The sequence below is a fragment of the Python bivittatus genome, unplaced genomic scaffold (genome assembly GCF_059951505.1).
Source record: "Python bivittatus isolate LINGU-HERP-01145 unplaced genomic scaffold, Pbiv_v1 ctg000020_np1212, whole genome shotgun sequence".
In the NCBI taxonomy this organism is placed as follows: domain Eukaryota; kingdom Metazoa; phylum Chordata; class Lepidosauria; order Squamata; family Pythonidae; genus Python; species Python bivittatus.
The window spans coordinates 59,186,554-59,207,300 of record NW_028277030.1 but is presented as its reverse complement, the minus strand read 5'-3'; the positions used below and the strand labels follow the sequence as shown (position 1 = coordinate 59,207,300).

The 20,747-nt window shown below is 43.7% G+C and overlaps 1 protein-coding gene across 1 annotated transcript in view; it reads right to left on the bottom strand.

Moving 5' to 3' along the window:
* The window catches only part of LOC103057595 (uncharacterized), a 78,898-nt gene that overhangs the window by 36,191 nt on the left and 21,960 nt on the right, over positions 1 to 20,747 (bottom strand). Inside the window, exons 17-26 of the mRNA XM_088139223.1 lie at positions 19,046 to 19,274; positions 17,730 to 17,932; positions 10,775 to 10,933; positions 8,749 to 8,839; positions 7,485 to 7,625; positions 5,403 to 5,539; positions 4,335 to 4,446; positions 3,742 to 3,791; positions 2,649 to 2,825; positions 78 to 195 (exon numbers count right to left, since the gene is read on the bottom strand). Coding sequence (XP_087995349.1) covers positions 78 to 195; positions 2,649 to 2,825; positions 3,742 to 3,791; positions 4,335 to 4,446; positions 5,403 to 5,539; positions 7,485 to 7,625; positions 8,749 to 8,839; positions 10,775 to 10,933; positions 17,730 to 17,932; positions 19,046 to 19,274 — 1,417 coding nt within the window. The remainder of the gene's footprint in view (positions 1 to 77; positions 196 to 2,648; positions 2,826 to 3,741; positions 3,792 to 4,334; positions 4,447 to 5,402; positions 5,540 to 7,484; positions 7,626 to 8,748; positions 8,840 to 10,774; positions 10,934 to 17,729; positions 17,933 to 19,045; positions 19,275 to 20,747) is intronic.

Sequence of the window (20,747 nt, the reverse complement as noted above, 5' to 3'; positions counted from 1 at the left end):
CTCTATCATTTGACCAATTCCAGATATAGGCCATTTGGCCAACAAAGAACTTTCTGCAAGATTTTCGGAGCACTGACCTTCTCTGGCAGCATTTTAAATGCACCTAGGATTTCTGAAGGGTGAGGGATAAACCACAGGTTCAAGAAGAATTGTCCGTCACTGGACAGCAAGCAACGAGGTCGCGGCTGGAATGACCTGATTGTTAAGAGAATAACTGAATTATTTGTACAATTACACTGCAATGGTGCATGGCACCCAAGAACCACTAACTGATATTAGTTACACATATGTACTGATATTGATACACATACGTACTATATGCTGCAAAATGAAGAGTGGATAGACATAGAATAAAAAGAACAAATAAATGTCTGACAGCCTTCTTTTTTTTTTCAAATAATTTTGTTAAGAATTATAAATGAAAAGAATAAAAGCCAAGACAGGCTACAAAAAATACAGACAGAAATATATAAAAGCAAAGAAAAAAGTGTGAAAAAGAAAAATAGAAAAAGAAAAAGAAAAAAGAAGTAACTTCCCCCTTCATCCCAGCAAGTAAAGACAATCTTATTAGCTTATCACTATCTCTAAATACAACCTAATCTCTCTTCACCCCATATCTCATCTGTTGAATTAAAAAAAACAAAATCCAAATGCTTCATTAGTTGTTCTTTATCAGCAAAATCCAGTAAAGGTAACCAGATATAACTATTTTTCTCCTTTAGCCCTGGTCAAATAAGCTAACCTTGTATTCCTTCCCTGAGTTTTAAAAAAGATCTTTTAACCCCTTCAAAAAGAATCCCAGCGCTAGTTTTCTGTGCATCTGTATTTCAAGTCAAAAATATTTCAGAATTTTACCATATTTATTTTGTACATTCAATAAGTAAAGTTTGTCCTTTTGTTTGTCACTTCTACTAAGGTGTTTTAGAACCTTAACAGAGCTGTTTTGTATATCCAGGAAAAACAAAAGTTATCCAAGTCAGTTTCCCGATTCAATATTTGAATATCTCCTTTTGGGAATAAGTCTTCCATCAGTTCTATTTGTGTGCCCATATCTTTTTCCATATCTTTATTACTTGTTACATTTAAGTCCCCCTTCAAAGTAATTTCACAATAATCCATTGCAAATTCTTCTTGTTCTGTAATTTCATTACAACATCCTCTGTCAATCTTGTCAAGAAATTCATCTATTTTGTCAAGAAACTTGGCAAAATAGATGAATTTGATTATTCCCAAGTTTGTATTATGGATTTCTGATCCATTTTCTTTATTCTCTAACTCCCTAGTGTCCAATCTTCAAAGTCCCCTTATCATGAAAAAACTCAATCACTATTTTTCCCATGGGAAAATTTCTTCTAGTTAAATCAAAGCTCTTTGTGGGCATTTAAAATTAATTGAAAATCCATCTGAGCCCTTAATCTGTTGTTAAACTTTCTAAAGTCCATATTCTGAGCACCCTTTTGCTGTTTAATCCAAAAAGTAATATTTTTCAAAAGGTTATAAGAATTGTATTTAAAAGTTCTTTTTCTAAGGAGAAGGCAACTCACCTAGCGAATACAATATAACCTGCCATTCCAAAGGGCCTTAATCCTTTTAAAGCAGCAGAAAAAAACACATACACACGCAAATCCAAAGTGATTAAGAAGTGAGGCTAGGTCGAACTAAATGTCCTTTAAAAAGGCTGCATTCATGACTGTAAGCAAAGATGGTTCCTCCCTTGACTTCCAGCTGTTCGACCCATAGGCAAACTGCAAAAAGACTATTCCTATGGTTTACTCACAAGGAACAGCTGTGCGGAGTCACGTGGACTATCTCAAAGATCTTCCTTAATCTAAGAGCATTTTGGCGGCCAGGATCCTACATCCCATGCCAATCTCCATTGTAACACTGTCCTGCTGCAAAAAGGGATGTTTAGCTCACCATGGCTCTTAACCTGAAGTCCTTTGACAACCTTCACAAGAGTAATGACCTCTCCACTATACTCCTGGATCCAATGAGAGTTGAACTAGACAGCTTTTTGGATGGCCAATTTTTTTCTTGAGTTTCTGATAATACGGGGGTTCAAGGCAATCCTCTTTTAGAGTTTACAGTACAATTTTCATGTGCTTTCCCAACCCAAAATGGCAGAAAGTCATGACAGTGATTGGTGGTGCACAAAGATGCACCAAGGGCCACATATTCCAAGAGGAACATACAGTCCTAAGGTCTCATGATTATGTTTTAGGTTGGTATGAAGTCGGTCTACTTTGTGAATGGAGTTAGTTTATAGGCATTATTTACCTGTACATGATCCTCCCTGTTCACAAACAGAAGCAATTTTCTTCTACTTTATCTCTTGCCCTTTGAAATGCATGTAGTAGCCAAACCCTGCAGCTTGGGACATGGTTACCCAACATCAAACTCCTAATCACTGAGTGATTTTGGCCTTTCAGCCTGAACTATCCCATAGGGCTCTTGTGAGAATAAAATGGCAGAAGAATAACATATACAGTGTTAAATTCATTAGAAGAAAAGTGAGATATAAATGCAATAGACTACTTGAATATAATATAAAAATGCTGGAAAAATCCCAGTGTTACCTAGCAGTGCTAATCTTATTCTTTCCAGTATGCCTGCAAAGTGGTAGGAAACACTGAAAACCAGTTACAAACCTGGGATCATCGTTAAGTTTGCCTTTGGATTCTTTTTCTTCTTTTTTCTCTTGTGGCAATCCTATGGTAAAGTATTTGGTTCTCACCCTGGGGAAGTCATCCAGTATCGCTTTTATACTGTTATAATAGGCAATGATCTGACTTCGAAGAGAGTACTGAGACATACGATGATTCATCCTAAATGGGATCCAAATCTAATATCAGAAAAAATGATCTAGCTAATATCTGAAAAAGCAGAGCCTTTTTGGTGTTAGATTTATATTCAAATTATCAACCTCGGAAGGAATAAGAGGTCTCAAAGAAATATCAATGCTGCTGTGAGTTGATAAAGGGCATAATGTGCAGGATTTTATCTTTTCAGCCTTAGCAATAGATAATGGTGGAAGAATGCAGACATTCATTAATATCTGTTATTGTTTCATTCTAAAGGTATCAAGTAATTATATGACTTCTACATTGGAAAATAAAATGTTCCTGTATTTGATTTATTGTAGATTTTTAAATTCCATATCCCATCCTGTGGCATGCTTTTGCTTTTCTGTTTTTTAAATTCAGGTCACAACCCTTATGATATCAGAGGGGATGCAATGCAGGTCTGAATTACTTGCTCTCCTCCAAATAGTCTGGACTGCACTTCCCCAAATCCCTGAATATTGGTCATGGTGGTTTGAGTTATAATCCAAACTCCATAGAACATTTCAGTTTGTTTACCTCCAATTCAGTGGCATGATATATGATATAAATAGTCATGGCTACAATCCTGCTGAGACTCTATATAACAAAATCAATACCGTAACAATTCAGACTTCAGAGCTTCAAGATCAAGGCAGTTTCTTTAGCCTTATATAACACCGAGCTTGGTGAATAATTTATTTATATAAATGCTGTACATGGAATTGAAAACTATGATATGTTTCTATTTGTCTCATTTCAGCATTATATTATCTCTACTCTCCAGTTCCTTTATAGCCTGGCCTCTGCTGAATAAATGTCAACATTGCACCATTTCCTGCCATACCTAGACAATGGGGAAAAACAAACATCCTATGTATGACTCTTAAGGAGAGATACTGAATATATTTTTCGTACTTACCTGTGGCAATATTCAACAATAACTTCTCTTTTGACTTTTTCAGCTTCATCCTACAACAAATTATGCCACTTGTTTATTACATAAATCGTGCACAGTTACAATAATTAATTATATATATATATATATATATATATATATATATATATATATATATATTTAAAAAATAGTCTCTTTATCTCAAACATGTACACAAACACAGAAAGGTATGATGGGGAAAAATATCTAAAGGACAACCACTTCCTTTTTTTATGGTAACAATTAAAGAAGCAATCATAATTATGTTTTCTCCAAGTATTCATAAGACTTTAGTCCTCTATTATTTGTTTAATACATATACACATTCTTGTTCTCATTTGCGCTGATTACAAGACTTATTTCTTTTTAAATATTTATTTATTTATCAATCATATTTACATGGCTGCCCATCTCACAAAACATGACTAAATATATCTAAGATATATTTCATATTTTAAAATATGACAAAAAATATTCAAAAGCCTGAAGCCAAATTGTTACAGTAAGGTTGACAGAAAATCCTTTAAAAATAATAACCAAACACTGGTTAATTCCTAAATAATTTGAGGTACACTTACAGGATTTTGTATTCTACTTCCCAAGATTTGCTTCTTCTGAATGAATGTATTTAGCATCAAGTCACGTGGACCCTGTTTCTCCAACTGAATTGAAACAAAGGCTTCTGTAGGTCTGGAGAATGAATGAAAAAAATATTACTAAGAAACACTAATGGAAGCTGCATTAATGAGTAACATTTTATTCTTTGGCTGTGCCCAGACATCAAACTTTCTTTACATAATGCTGTTGCTTTTCTGTTCTTTCCTGTTTTTATGAACCATCCCAAATCATACACTATATTAACAGGATGCATTAAAGTATTAAAAATATGTTTAAAATATACACAAATACATTAAACACTCGGAAAGTTTGCCACTCTCTATGACAGCAAGCCTATGTTACCTCCTGAACCCCTATGATCTGTAATGCTGGCCTAGCAGCAGTTCTGCCTTTGGGAATCTTTTCCAGCCATGTCAGCATGTTGCTACGACAGGAGACTAGGAGCTGAAAATTCTCCAGTGAGAGCACAGACCAACCTTGGAGGCACAAAACAGTAAAACATTGATGTATCTGAAGCAACGTTTACTGTCTTAAAATGCCAGTGGTACAGAGTAAGTTGCAAATCTAAATCAGTGTGTGGAGAGTCAAGTTGCCCAGTGCCATATTCTGGAAGACCTCCTTCCTCCCAAAAGGAGTAGAGGAGGGTAAGTTACTTGGAAGAGCTCTTTGGGAGCAACAGCCTTTTTGGGATAGGATATTTTCTGCAACTGGTATTTAAGCCCTGAAAGCATTTAAATACTAGAGCAGCTGCCAAGTTCTTATAACTGCTCTGCCTAGCCCTAGCCTGAGTGCCTGGAAGCTCTGGTCTTATTATGTATTGCTTAGATTTGAAGCCTCTCTTTCCATCCGGAAGGGGTCTCCCTTCATTTTATTCTACAACCACCACCCCATAAAATAGGTTAGGCTGATAGAGAATGATGGTTCCAAAGTCATCCAGTGGGTTTCTGTGGTTGAGGGTGGACCTGTTCTCTCTAAGTAGTCCTAATCCAGCACATTTGCCCTGACCTCACAGGGACTCCTTAAGCTACCTCTTTAAATTGCAGCCTCCAGCTGCAATACGCCTCATGGAATGAGACATCAAGGAGTCCTCTGCTTCACTCCCAACTGTAGACCTTCTCCCATCTGGTGAGCTGCTGCTCTGTCTCTTCAGATTCAGGTGTCCTTCCTGAAATACAAGAGCAATAGCGAAGCCATTGCTGATGCCATCGGGCAAGTTATTGCTGTGGAAGACAGCTACACTGAGCAGTTCTGGGGGGCATGGTGGGAAATTTCAGTGGCAGATAGTTCTAGTGGCTCAGAGTGTTAAGTTGAATATTTTTATAAAAGGGAGAGAAAGAATAGTATAAACAGAGGCCCTTGTAAGGATCCTGAAACTCACCACATGCCCTTGGATGCTGGATGCCAACATATTGGCCCTATTTAAAGAATATTTCTACTCTGCAGTTTCCAGTTCTTGTAGTCTGGCTTCTTTTGTTTCCCCAAAAGAAAAAAAAACATTGAAATAAAAAAACAAGGAAGCATTAAATAGCCAGAAGGCAGTATATGTCTGGAGTTCAACATTACTGAATGAAGGAAGTGCACATATTACGTACACTGGCCTTTGACTCAGAAAACATAGTTATCTAAGGAAGAAAACTAATGAGATTATTTAGTACATGTATATTTTTTACTCCTCCCTTGATTCTGAAAAACAGATACAAGCAAAAATATATTGGTTAAAATCTAATGCTTAACAGAGTACTTAAGAGGAATATTATGATCTCCTGAGGCAAATTGATAAGAGGCATATTAAGATATTAAGTGATATGTCTGCAATGACTTCCACAATTTATTCTTTTTTATATTATGCATTTTTCTGAAAAAGATAAACTGCATGAGCAAAGTAGGAAAGAGAAAGTAAAGAGACAGATTGCTGCCTACGTATCACAACCAGCAATCCATATTTTCTCTCAGAGAACTCCAATATGGAGCAATGGTTATAGAGTCTGACTTTCACCAAAACAGCCTGGGTTAAACCCTAAAGCAGTGTTGTCCAAACTTGGCCACTTTAAGATGAGTGGACTTCAACTCCCAGAATTCCCCAGCCAGCCATGCTGGCTGGGGAATTCTGGGAGTTGAAGTCCACTCATCTTAAAGTGGCCAAGTTTGGACAATACTGCCCTAAAGGCACACCTTCGGGGGGGGATAATTCTCTCACAGGAGAGCTGCAAGGATAAAAAAAGGAGCAGGGGCATGTATATTACCCTAGGCTCTTGTAATATTACACACTATTAAATAAATAATGCTGTTACTTGCCTGATAGGCTATTGATGGCCACTATTCATAATGGCAGTATATTGTTATGCCTCTATAAAACAATCACCTGCTCTGTTGCCCTTTAGCTCTTGTTGGTAGAAAATTTAGTATGGGACAGGTTCTTGGTCTGAACTAACGCAGTCTTCTTACATTCTTGCGTGTCACAACTAAAGGAAATGTCTAGCTTCAGAAACAAGATTTCCTGAATCCCAGTTGCCAGAGGATGAACCACAAGGAGGGCTGTTCTTACATATAAAGCAGGTCCTGTCCAGTGAGCTCTGCCTCCTTTTCCTTTCATGAGAAATTAATCTGTTGACAAGGACTTAATGTTGGGGGTAGGGTCTTCCTCAACCAGGATACCATTCAGATGTGTGATCTTCAAATACCAGAGGTTTTAGCAATAGCCATGCTGGCTGGAAAATCTTGAGAGCTGAAATCTGCATATCTGGAGGGTATCCAGGGTGAAAAACCTGGCACAGAAGGATACACATAATCTCACCTTTTATTTTTCTGTGACAATAGTCTCCTATCTGAAACCAGGATGGCCAGACAGGCCAGCTGTGTGCCTAACACTTTCCCAGCAGGATGATTCAACTCTCAAAACCTCTACTTTGCCCATCACAGAGGATAAGATATAGGAACCTGAATATGCAGGAACTGGAGTGTAGGCATAAGGACAAGCAGCATGGAAGACACATAGCAAAGAAAAAGTTATTCATTCCTCATAAATTTGCTCCTGTTTTTTTTTAAATTTTTTCTTTTAAAGAGCAGTGGTGGAATTTGGTCTTTGAAAGGGGGGGGGGGAAGTTGCCAACCTTTAAGTCTCCAGTTAGTGTGGGCTGCACCCAAGGGCAAAATGCAGCCTGTTGAACAGCAACAAGGAGCATGTTTTTATGTGTGACTTGGCAGGCAAGAGCAATCTGCAAGTTTTCCATCCCGTACTGTTTCAGTAATAGCTGAAGAATGAAGATAAAAAGATTAGTAGCCATAATGTAACGTTGCACATTTATTTCCTAGAATAGGCGTATGCATCTTTAGATCTACAGACGAAGCTATAAACTTGCTTAAGCTGTATTTGTATTCAGATGCAGGACTGATTTTATATGGAATTTAGAAGCAATAATATCTACTTCAGAAGGTCTCCCAGTCAACCTTGACTCCAGATAATGATATGTGCGTGTAACATTCCTGGCAGCAATACCTAAGGTTTTGCCATTGCTTTTTTTCCCAGGTTACACACATGCGCACACATACTACATAGAGAGAGACGTCCCAGTCTACGCTATAGCCTTGGCATTTCCAGATGGTCTTTTATTCAAGTTATCACCATGTCTGACACTGCGTAGCATTTTCAAGATTAGCCAAAATTAACCAGATGCTGCCATCTTCTATGACAACAGCTTAGCACAAAACAAATAAAATCAAATGCCATAGACAAGAAGGAAATGGAAACAAGTAACGTTGGTCACAAGATATCCAGTGAAAATGCAGAAGCCGTAGTCACTTCAGCAATTAAAAGTGATTGATTAAAATCAGTGATTGATTTTTCCATCCCAGACCTCTGCTGTACGTGGCTCTGCTGAGTACAGCTCTGGATCCACCTCACGTAAAATATTTAATACTGGTTCCTTGGAATCCAAATATATTTTCTCTTCTTTTCTCTTCAGTATCTTTTTTCTGCTTTGGCTAGATCATGTTAGGGTTTGGATTCATACCCAGTTCTTCATCTTCAGAAAGTTAATTTTTTACCAAAGGCTTCAGAATGACAAAATTGTTGTGTAACATGATTTTCTGTATAGTTTTGAACTGCATTTCTAGCTTCAAGATTTGTTCAAAATTTAGATGCTAAGAGATGCAAATCTTCAAGTAATGAAATATTTATTTATTTATTTATTTATTTATTTATTTATTTATTTATTTATGGAATGTATAGGCCAACCCAATCTTTTATGACTCTGGGCAGAAGTAGTCATAAATGCTGCTGCTTTAGTACAAAACAAAACAAATGGGAAATGGGCAGGAAGAGTAAAATAAACTAATATAACAGCCTTGAGACTGGAATAAAAATATTTCAGTTACCTGCAGAATGCTCTCTCTGGTACGAAAGCTAAATTTTCCAATTTGATTGTCAATATCTTGGATATCTAACATTAAACTGGAAGGAATGTATCTGCAAAAGAAAACAATATCTAAATTTTTCAGAAATGAAAGTGCCAACCCTTCTACATCTAGAAATTACATGAAAGATTATCCTTGTCCTCATCACAAATAATTTCAGCTTTCCTGTTTATGCAGAATATATATTTTAATAGTATCTCTGAAGATTATTTAAAATGTCATATTTGCAAATAATCCCAGCCCAATATTTCAGCTGTAGTTTTTAAAAATGCAAACATGGACTGTTTCTTCCAATTTGGGATGTGTATATTTCTTTATATCAATATCAAATTATTTATTTATCAAATATCTCTCTCACTTTTTTAGTCTAGCAACATTTCTAAATGCTAGTGCCAATTTCTGAAATATGTGAGCTAATGTAACTAAGGAAAAAAAGATAAAGGATTATATTACTGGATTCTGATATTGGGAGGTGGAAAGCTAATACCTGTACCATGAAACATTGCACATAAGCCAACATCGATCTTGGGAGTTTTATTTGGGAGTTTATATCTGCTTTTTGTAATGATTTTTTAAAATTATTTTTGATGTTCTGATGTTCTGTTTCCCTTTGTTTGATGCTGTATACTACCCAGAGATCTTTGGGGCTGGGGTGGATTATAAGTGCTATAAATGAATGTTTGTATTTGGGGAATATTTGTAGTATGGTGGCCACAGAGTAGATCAGAACTCTGGGTCTAAATACCGAGGGCTGAAAGATTCTTGGGTAAACTGTTAGCAGTTGCGCATCCTTACCATCAAAAAGCAGGATGGCAGCTCTGGGGTTTGGTTTTGTTTTGCTTTCAAGTAAATTGCTGTGAACATTCAGTTATCAGGGACCTAGGAAAATCTGAATTAGGCTAGAGCCAGCCCCATTAAATCTGGCAGAGAAAAGTAGATTCTGTGCCATTTATGTACATTTCCTAATTCCCTTTGTGAATTTACATGAACTTTTAATTTTATTATTATTCAGTTAAACTACAAAGTCTTCAATGTTGGGTAGAAGTAAGGCATGAAATGTGAATGTACCAAAGCCCGAATAAGAATAACATTCTGAATGATAGAACGTTGTCCTCCTTTCTTTCCTTTGCGATCTGTATCCACCTTGTGCTCCCAAATCTGCTCCAAACAGCCCTCTAACTCAGGGAGTTGCAAACGTTTTCAGGCTGCAGAACCCATTGATAATAAATTGGTAATAAATAAACCCATTGGTAATAAATGAGTCCTGGAATCCCTGATTAAGAGACTGATAGAAAAGTTCTTCAAGTTAAGCCTTCTCTCCCCTTCCTCTTACACAGAACCCCACCACGTTCTCATAGAATCTTAGGGTGCTACAGAACACAGTTTTAAAAGCCCTGCTCTAACTGTCCAGAACAGACTTTTAGGTCAACCAAAGGCTGGAAGGTTCATTCATTCATTCATTCATTCATTCATTCATTCATTCAATTTATAAAGCCATATATATGACTCTGGGCAGCTCACAAACAATAAAAAACAATATAAAAACACCAATGCAATACAATAGATCATTATCGTTATGCCCATCTTAGTTCCACAGACAGAAGGAGAAGAAAAGTGTATTGGATTCCACCTAAGAGAAATGTGTGTGACAAGAAGTAGCTGTGCTATGGGGATTAGAAAAAGGGAGGGGAAAGAGTAAGATGGCAATTACACAATAGAAAGAAGGGCGGAAGTCAAAATTCGATGTTTTCTTTTTTTCACTTTTCTTCTTTTTAATTCTTCTTTTTTTTCTTTTTCTTATTTTTCTTTTCATTTTTTATACTTTTCTTGCATTGTAAAATTCTAACGAAAATATTTTAAAAAAGGAATACCTGTTCTATATCAAACTATTAATTGTATCTTCAGAATGTGAAGCAGGTATTATTAAGTTCATTGTTGATTTATGCATGCTTTTATTTTCTGAAAGGCCTATAAGATTCTGGCTTACCTATCCACGTTAAAGTCATGATCTTCTAGAAGTGAAGTGATGAATATTGGTGAGAGCTGGTCAGCCTTCTCTTTGTGAGTTGCACATTCAAAGTACACAGGCCTTAAGTACAAATGGAAGTCACCAAAGCCCATTTCTTCTGCAAATTCTTTGTACAGTCTAAGCAGAAAAAGAATGTACACATTTGAAATAACTCCTTATAGTGGTTGCTGTGCAGACACAAAACACACACACACATTGTCTGTCATAATATTCTTTTGAGTTTCGTACACAGAGAAAATAAATGCATTTGTATAACATTCCAAATCATGGTTTCACTTTGTCTACTGCTCAAGTCATTTTTGCTGACACCTTCCACAAGTGGGTGCTGATAAACTATATGCAATTTTGTCCTTGATTTGTTAGTGTGATTTCTGTATCAAGGATTCTGACTTATTTCTTTTGGATTTTTTCCATGGCTAGATTGGCATGGAATAAACCAGAGTCTCAGGTTTAGGCAACATGCTGTTCATTCACTGCTAAGCCAAATTATAGTTTGGGTTGTCAGGCAAACACAAGTAGAGGGTTTTGGGGTATTAAGTTTATAATATTTTCTAACCAATTGTCAGGTTCGGTCAGCACGAGGCTTCAGGGAAGCACGGGGCTGCAGGGAAGCTTGCAACCAGACCACGCGGAATCCACCGGCGGTAGCTAGCGGGGAAAAGAGGAACCGAAAGCGCCGCTAATTAACGAGCCACCTGCGGCCAGCTAAACAGGAAAACCACAGCGGAAGCTTTTAACTATGAACTGATAACGGCGCGAGCATGCAAGGAACGGGGCCGCAGGGCAGCGAAACAAGATCACAACGCAGCACAGAACCCGCGGGTCTGCACGTAGCAGGGAGGGACCAACCCAGCCGGAGGGGGACTGGCAATCAAGGACAATGGACTCTGACCGACCCTGCCATCATGAACGATCAGGGGGGACATTGGGGGGCCTAATAGCCCACAGCCGCAACGCGATCACGAGGCGGGAAAAAGCGCGGGAAGGGGGGAATATAACAAGTGATGCAATTGTACCAAGCCAGTCCTGGCTTTGCTTGTGACTACTATGTTACGCATGAGTAAACCTTCTTTGTGAACCACACGTGTCATGAGAGTTTCTCTGTCGAACGGGGCCAATCTTACATAAAGCCAGGACTCACCGTCAGCGCTACCCGGTACCACCGAGGAGCGTTTTCTTTCTCAATACAGGCATGACCAGCGACGAGGAATCCGTGGGTCAGCTTGAGCGCGAGGGATCCAGGCTCGCGGAAGGGCGGTCGGAGCCGCCCGGGAGCGACGGGGCAGCGGCCAGGGCCGGGCGCACTCCATCCGAGCGGTGGTCGATGGGCGTGAACCAAGGACCAGACGATTCAGGCGTTACGATGACCCGGGGTTCGGGGTTCCGGAACCGTGAGTGGAGCGAGAAATTCGCCCGACTAGAGGAGAGAGTCGAGCGACGCCTAGACGCCGTGGAGGCGATGCTCCAGACCCTACTACAGAGAGTGGGGCCACCGGCGGTGAACAAGGAGGCGAGCGACGGGGGGGCGGTCCGACACCCCCGCCGGCACCACCCACGGCGCCCCGGTCGGAGGACCAACGGGCGGCAGACGCCCTGAGACTTCGAGGTATCACTGGGAAGTTCTCAGGGGACCCCGAACAGCTGCCGCACTTTCTGACGCACGTCAGGGGGTTCATGCAGAGGGGTGGTCACCTATTCGCTAGAGACGAGGACAGGGTATCCTACGTGGCCGAGCTGCTAGATGGCCAAGCAGCCAGCTGGGTGATCGGGCTGTACGATGCCAACGCGGCGGAACTACGGAGTTTCCCGGACTTCATGCAGGCGCTCCGGGACAGATTCGAGGACACATTGAGCGCCAAGCGGGCGGAGGACGACATTCAGTTCAGACAGCGGGGCAAATCGGTATCGGAATATGCCCTGGAGTTCCGGAGGTTGGCCGAGAAGCTCACGGACTGGCCGGAGTCCCTGAAGGTGAAGTATTTTAAGAGGGGACTCAACCCAGAGATCCTGGAACGGGCACTGGGGCGGGACGACCCGTCCACAGTGAAGGATTGGATCTGGCTGGCCGGAACGGCGGAATCGGCGTGGCGGCAGATCCAACAGAGCACAAGACGACGGGACCAGACGAGGGACCAGCCGAGGGAGAGGACCCCCGAGGAGAGGCGGAGCGGTCGACGGCAGTCCACCGGGAGGCGAGAGGTGACCAGAGCCCCGAATCTGTGCTTCCGATGCGGAGACAGAGGCCACCGAGCGGCGCAGTGCCCGACGGAGCGGGAAGGCGCCCCACCACAGCCCGAAGTCAAAACCCCGCGTGCGAACGGGAAAAGGACCGGTGATCGACCGCGGAAGGGGGCAGTGGCGGCAGTGACCGAGAAAGGACGCGGGGGGTGGTCGACCCCGGAGACAGCATCCTCCGGAGAGGACTCGGAGCCGGCGGGAAACGAGGCGCGCTCGCACTGAACGGCGTCCCAGTGCGAGCAGGGGAGTCGAGGCGCGCGGACCCAATAGGAGACGAGGACTGCCCACCGTTCCGGGTGAGGATACACGTCCGGGGGGTGAGATCCGGAGGGGAGGCGCAGCTACGGGCGCTACTGGACTTGGGCTGCACCCACTGCTTGATGCACCCAGCGGTGGTCTCGGGGCTCGGGCTACAGCTGAGGCGCCTCCGGGAGCCCATTTCATTCAGCCAGCTAGATGGCACGCTGGCAGGGGGGGGCCAGCTCAGTATTACACCGAGCCGGTCCAGATGACGATCGGGAGTCACCGGGAAGAACTGAGGTTCGTGGTGGTCCCGGTGGCCGACTACGCGGTGGTACTCGGCTTGGCGTGGCTGCGGCGGCGGAATCCACGAGTCGACTGGACGGCGGAGGCAGTGCGGTTCGGGGTCGATGGACCGGCGAGGGGCGAGAGCAGAGGGGACCAAGCCGTGGAGACGGAGGCAGCCGCAACCACCGGCGGGCAAGCGGAGGGTCCGGGACACCGGGAGACGGGGCGAGAGCAGATGGGGCCCGAGACCCGGGCGGCAACAGCAGCAGCAGCAGCGCCGGGACCCCGGAGACCCGCCACGATCCCGAGGCGAGGGGAGGCAGCGGCGACTGGCGAGGCGACCGCAAAGCGAGGGGCCGGACCCGGGGAACCCCCGACGGGCGGCGGAATCCCGAGGCAGTATCGAGACCTGGCGGCAGCGTTCGGGGAGAAGGAGTCCGACCACCTCCCACCACACCGGCCCAGTGATTGCGCCATCGAGCTAGAGCCAGGAGCGACCCTGCCTAAGCCGAAAATGTACTCCCTGTCGAGGAGGGAGATGGGGGCCCTGCGCGAGTTCATAGACAAGAACCTAGCGCGGGGATTCATCCAACCCGCGAAGTCACCATTAGCGGCCCCGGTGTTATTCCGGGAGAAGAAGGACGGCTCGCTCCGTATGTGCGTAGACTACCGGGGGCTGAACGCAATCAGCACGGAGTACAAATACCCCCTCCCCCTGATGAAGGACTTGATGTCGCATCTGTCGAAGGGGAGGGTGTTCACAAAACTGGACTTGCGCGAAGCCTACTTCAGAGTTAGGATCCGCGCAAAAGATGAGTGGAAGACGGCGTTCAACACCCCGCTCGGAAGCTACCAGTTTTCCGTGATGCCGTTCGGATTAAAAGGGGCCCCGGGGGTATTTATGCAGCTAATAAATGAGGTGCTGCACGACCTACTCTACCGGGGCGTCCTGGTCTACCTGGACGACATCCTCATCTACACCGAGACCCTGGCGGAGCACGTGAGCCTGGTGCGCACGGTGCTCCAGAGACTGCTGAAGGCACAGCTGTACGCAAAGCTCTCGAAATGCGAGTTCCATCGAGAGCAACTAGACTACCTCGGCTACCGAATATCCAGCCGGGGAATTGAGATGGACCCGGCGAAAGTAAGGGATGTCCTGGGCTGGGAAGCGCCGCGAACCCGGAGGCAACTCCAAAGCTTCCTAGGGTTTGCGAACTTCTACAGACAGTTTATCCCGAACTTCGCCCAAATCGCCCTTCCCCTAACCGACCTGCTAAAAACCAAGGGCACTGGGAAACCCCCCAAGCCCAGCATGGCACTCGCGTGGACTGCAGAATGCCAGGGGGCGTTTGAGGAACTAAAACGGCGGTTCACCGCGGAGCCGATCCTGCGCCATCCCGACCCAGACCGGCGGTTTATAATCCAAGTGGATGCATCAGACGTGGCAACGGGAGCAGTCCTGCTCCAACCCAGCCCGGAGGGGGCCATCCACCCGTGCGCCTACACCTCCCGCAAATTCACCGAGACGGAGAGGAGGTGGATGGTGTGGGAGAAAGAGGCGTACGTGGTCAAGTGGGCGCTGGCCACGTGGAGGCATCTACTGGAGGGGGCAACTGAACCGTTCGAGGTGTGGACGGACCATAAGAACCTCGAGGCCCTGAAGACCCCGCGTAAGCTATCCCCCAAACAGGCACGGTGGTCCCAATACTTCGGGAGGTTCAGGTTCACACTGAAAAACATCCCCGGGAAGCGCAACTTCCTAGCGGATGGACTGTCTCGCATGCCCCAACACGCCAGCCTACAGGAGGAGATCGTGGACTCCGTCATCCCCGCCAGCAGGCTGGCTGCAAAGGCGGTGACCCGAAGCCAGACCAAGGGGGAGCGACGGGACGCGGCGTCTGAAGTAAGGCAAGGGTTCGCGGAGGCGGCGGAGTGGGACGCTTGGTTCAAGCGGAACCGAGAGGCGCTAACCGGCCAAGAGGGGTTGTGGTGGCACGAAGGAAAGCTGTACGTGCCCGAGGGTTGCCGACGGGAGGTCATGGAGAGAGCCCACGACAGCCGGAGCGCGGGGCATTACGGCTTCGTAAAGACACTCCACTTAATCCGGCGGCAGTTTTGGTGGCCCACGCTCCGGAAGGACGTGGAGGCGTACTCGGGGGGTTGCCCGGTGTGCGCAACAGCGAAAGGAGCCAAAGGCAAACCTAGGGGCCTACTCCAGTCGGTAGCGGAACCCGACGGCCCTTGGCAAGAGGTCGCCATGGACTTCATAGTGGAGCTCCCGGAGAGTAAGGGGAAGACCGCCATTTGGGTGGTCACGGACTTATTCTCCAAACAAGCGCACTTTGTAGCGTGCCGGCGAGTCCCCACGGCCGAGGGGCTGGCGAGACTGTTCGTGCAACATGTCTACCGACTCCACGGTGCACCTCGACGTATCGTCAGCGATCGGGGCGGCAACTTCATCGCGCGGTTCTGGCGGGAGTTCCTGAAGCGGGTGGGGACGAAACAAGCCCTATCCTCCGCGGCGCACCCGCAGACGGACGGAGCCACGGAACGCCTGAACGGGGGCTCGAACAGTACCTGCGCTGCTACGTGGGGCACCAACAGGACGATTGGGCGGAGCTACTACCATTCGCGGAGGTGGCATACAACAACGCCGTCCACAAGAGCACCGGGTTCTCTCCGTTCAAAGTAGCCACCGGGAGAGATTTCGTCCCCATGCCGGAGCTGCCTCAGCCAGAATCCCAGATCAACTCCCTGGACGCCTGGTTCGCCCAAATCGACGAGACCCGGCGAGCGGCGCACGCGGCATTGCAAAGAGCCAAAGCCGACTACAAGAAGCACGCGGACCGCAAGAGGCTCCCCGAGGAAAAGTGGAAAGTGGGGGACCAGGTGTATCTGTCAACCAAAAACCTAAAGACGCACCAGGCATCGAAAAAACTCAGCCCGAGGTTTGTGGGGCCGTTCCCCATTTCGGAGGTCATCAATCCGGTGACCGTCAGGCTGACGCTCCCGAAAAGCCTCGGGAAGATCCACCCGGTGTTCCATTGCAGCCTGCTAAAGTTGCACCAGCCGGGGAACGCCTGGCACAAGGCGGAGGGAGTACCACCACCCATCATGGTCGGGGGGGAGCAACATTTCGAAATCAACCGGATACTGGACGCCCGGAGGCACAAGGGGCAGACCCAGCTCCTAGTGCAATGGAAACATTTCCCCAAGTCCCACAGCGAATGGGTGAGTAAAACCCACATAAGGGCGCCGGACCTAGTGCGGGACTTTTACAGTAAATACCCCGGGAAGCCGAAATAGGACCGAGGGGGGGGAGTTGTCTTCAGGGGGGCGGCATGTCAGGTTCGGTCAGCACGAGGCTTCAGGGAAGCACGGGGCTGCAGGGAAGCTCGCAGCCAGACCACGCGGAATCCACCGGTGGTAGCTAGCGGGGAAAAGAGGAACCGAAAGCGCCGCTAATTAACGGGCCACCTGCGCCCAGCTAAACGGGAAAACCGCAGCGGAAGTTTTTAACTATAAACTGATAACGGCGCGAGCCAGCAAGGAACGGGGCCGCAGGCAGCGAAACAAGATCGCAACGCAGCACAGTACCCGCGGGCTTGCACGTAGCGGGGAGGAACCAACCCAGCCGGAGGGGGACTGGAGATCAAGGACAATGGACTCTGACCGATCCTGCCATCATGAACAATCAAGGGGGATTATTGGGGGCCCATAATCCGCAGCTGCAACGTGATCGCGGGGCGGGAAAAAGCGCGGGAAGGGGGGAATATAACAAGTGATGCAATTGTACCAAGCCAGTCCTGGCTTTGCTTGTGACTACTACGTTACGCATGAGTAAACCTTCTTTGTGAACCACACGTGTCACGAGAGTTTCTCTGTCGAACGGGGCAAACCTCACAGAGAGGAGTAGTGATTTCATTTAAGAAGCTAATAGTCAATAAGATGTTTTCAACTGTGGTTTTGGAGAACTGAAGAAAGGAGGGAACTACGTCAGCAAGAAGATGAATATTACATTGAATATGGATTTTGCCAATATACTTCAAAATAATAATACAGAAAAGGTTTAGATTAAATAAAAAATTTATCACAGAAATTTCAGTACAACTTCCTACAGTGACTTCCTCCCTGTCCCATTGCTAACCTGCTCAGCTGTGCTCCTTCTACTGCTGCCTCAATCAACCGATGACGGAGGGTCAGAAGTTCAAGGAGCCTTGAGAAGACATTCAGAGTAATAGCCTGTTTTTCTTTGCTCAGTCTCTGTTCTTCTTCTGCTATTGATTTCAGGGCTGATGTAACAATTTCTCTTACAATAAGAGGATCCTCAACCAGAACATCTGCAAATATCTACCATGAAAGCATACTACTTATAAATATATAATTCAAATAATGTTACTTGATTGTTCTATTGATGTTATGATTGATATTTTATTGTTCAAGTTGTTATTTTGTACCATGGAAATATTTAATTGAAAGGTAGGTTATCATTTTCTAAATAAATAAAAAATATTAATATATAAGCTATGTTTTTTTCTCCTCTCCATTTTTTTTTTTTTTTTACTATTTCAAATGCAGGAAAAACAACTTTGCATCATTCGTGATGAAACTGAAGGCTATAGAATGGAACATTTGTGTAAAAATATTAGTTTTGGAAATATTTCTAAGCATCTCATGGTAATACTTCTCATAACAGAAGATCTATTTAATTCAGTTACTTTTTAAAATTATATCTCCCTTTCATACCTCAAAGCCATTCAAAGTGCTTTTCATCAAAAACAAATAGTTTAAAGCAAATAATAATAATGAAAACAAAAGAGAAAAAAAGACTGCAGATAACCCAAAAATAAATAGCGTTCAGGGAATCACAGGAAGAAGCAAATCCAAGTCAAACAGCTAGGAGCCAGATGCCCATTGGCACAAAGATGTCCTGCTTTGAATAGATGTGGATCAGGAAAAGAGCAAAATGGATCCCTGAAATGCCCAGATGAGAATCCAACCAAACTTCATGTGGCAGAAGAGGAGATGGAACAAGAACCTTCCGATAATCTGACAGCAGGCAAAGATGAATATGGGAGGAGATGCTCCTTTTTTTCTTTTAAGCATAAACAGCAAGTAGCTTCTCTTAAAGCACAAATAATACCACTTGCCCAGCTCACAAAGAGAAGTAGTTTTGTTTTATTTTATTTATTTATTTATATTTCAAATTTGTCACTGCCCATCTCACTACAGAACAACTCTTGTATCAATGAAGCACTGAAGTTAAATTCACACAATTTTGTATCAAGATACCAGTCCTCCCTTATTTAATTATAATTACTTTAATTATGTAAAATCTGTAACAAGGTTACAGAAATTTTGAATGATCTGTATTAAACCAATTCTACATATCTGTTTAATGGGATTAGGATATTGTAGCAGCAAAAACCCACCCAAATCCTTGTACTTAGAATATAAACATACATCTCTCTGAATTTGAGCACCATAAAAAGATTCTGGATTTTCCATGGTCATCCATCCATCCAACGAAAGTTGAAGTATATGTTCCTCCAAATGAATGGCCTCACTGGCTGTGTTTGGCCTACAGATTTGTTGGAACTCCTGAAGGATATGATCTAGAGCTTTAGGAATTAAAGATACCAGGCCAAGGGAGGAATGGAATTCCAATAAATACATATTCTTCAGAGCTGTACTTTAAGGAAAAAAGAAGAGTTAAAAGTGTTATGATAGAATAGGATTATTATAGGAAAAAAGAACTCTCTTTTTAAGGTTAACTGGAGTAGTTTTCAGGTGATATTCCAGTCAAGGTGAAGATAAAGGAAATAAACAAAGCAACTCAAAGAACTAAATAAAGCCTCATACTAACGCAGGGGTGCACACAGTGATGGTCACTAGCCTCAAAATAGCAGCTTCAGAGCAGGTGATCAAAGCCCTATGCCTTTTTAATAAGTATCTCACACATTTGTGTGCAAATGAGTTTGAACCAGTGGAATATTCCAACTGCCTGTGAGTTAAAATAAAAGAGAGGAAATTCCACTGGTTCCTCTGCAGGTTCTGTTTTCCATTTATTTAGCAAAACTGCGGGAGGGCAGAGGGAACCCATGCCTAGGGATACTGATTTAGACTGAAATCCCCACCGTCCTGGAAATAGAAATTAATAAGCAAGGAAGGTCACAATATAGTAGGGAAAAATCAAGACAACTTCTCTATTTGTATTTGAAACTCACTACAGTAGCAGTGCGGGTGATGCGATCTGTTTACTTACTTAATGTGTTTATATACTGCCAGATTCATCAAAAATGACTCCCAGTGATTTACAACGTAAAAATAGAGTGTTGTTGTGGGGAAAATAGGAGGAGGAAGGAGTATTAGGTATGTTCGCCGCCTTGAGTTATTTATAAAAATAATAAAGGCGGGATAAAAAATCTAAAAAAAACCCATACTGTAAAAGCTATTAAAAACTGTGATTACAACTATATTAAACTAATCACAGTTTTGTTTGTGTTCATGTATTTTTGTTGCATAATTTTTTTCTTTCCTTATATATGGCAAATTGTTCATTTTTATTTCATTTTGCATTATTTTAGGTTTGTTTGAAAATGGACTAATAAAAATTACCCTTTCCCCCCCAGAAAACAATAAAAACATAAACCACCATAAAATGGCAAGTATAATGGTGACCACTCGTTCCCCAAAGGAATGAGAAGGCTGGTTGTGAAATTGATTAGAAAACAGGCCTATTTTATGGCTCAATGTGCATTCTTATTTATCCATATATAAAGTTAGCTGCAATCCTTGAGCCCAATGCCCTATACACACCCACACACACAAGAATGGTGAAATGATAGTTTAGCGCAATTTTTTAAAAACACATTTATGTATTTATTTATACTGTAAATACACAATTGAAAAGATGGCTTTCTCAAGTCCATCCTTTGAGAAAGCAGAACAATAGAGTTGAGAAAGGAAAGAGTAGAACATTAGTGCTTCAAATGGAAGGGAGGAATCAACATTGCCAATTTGACCATACAGCAGATACACAACTAAAAAAGTCACAGATTCCCTGTTTTGCTTGTAGTTATGGCTTTTAAGGTTTAGGAGCCTTCCATACTGAAGGATTCCTATAAGATGCTCTTGAGTCCAAGTACAGTGACATGATCCTGAC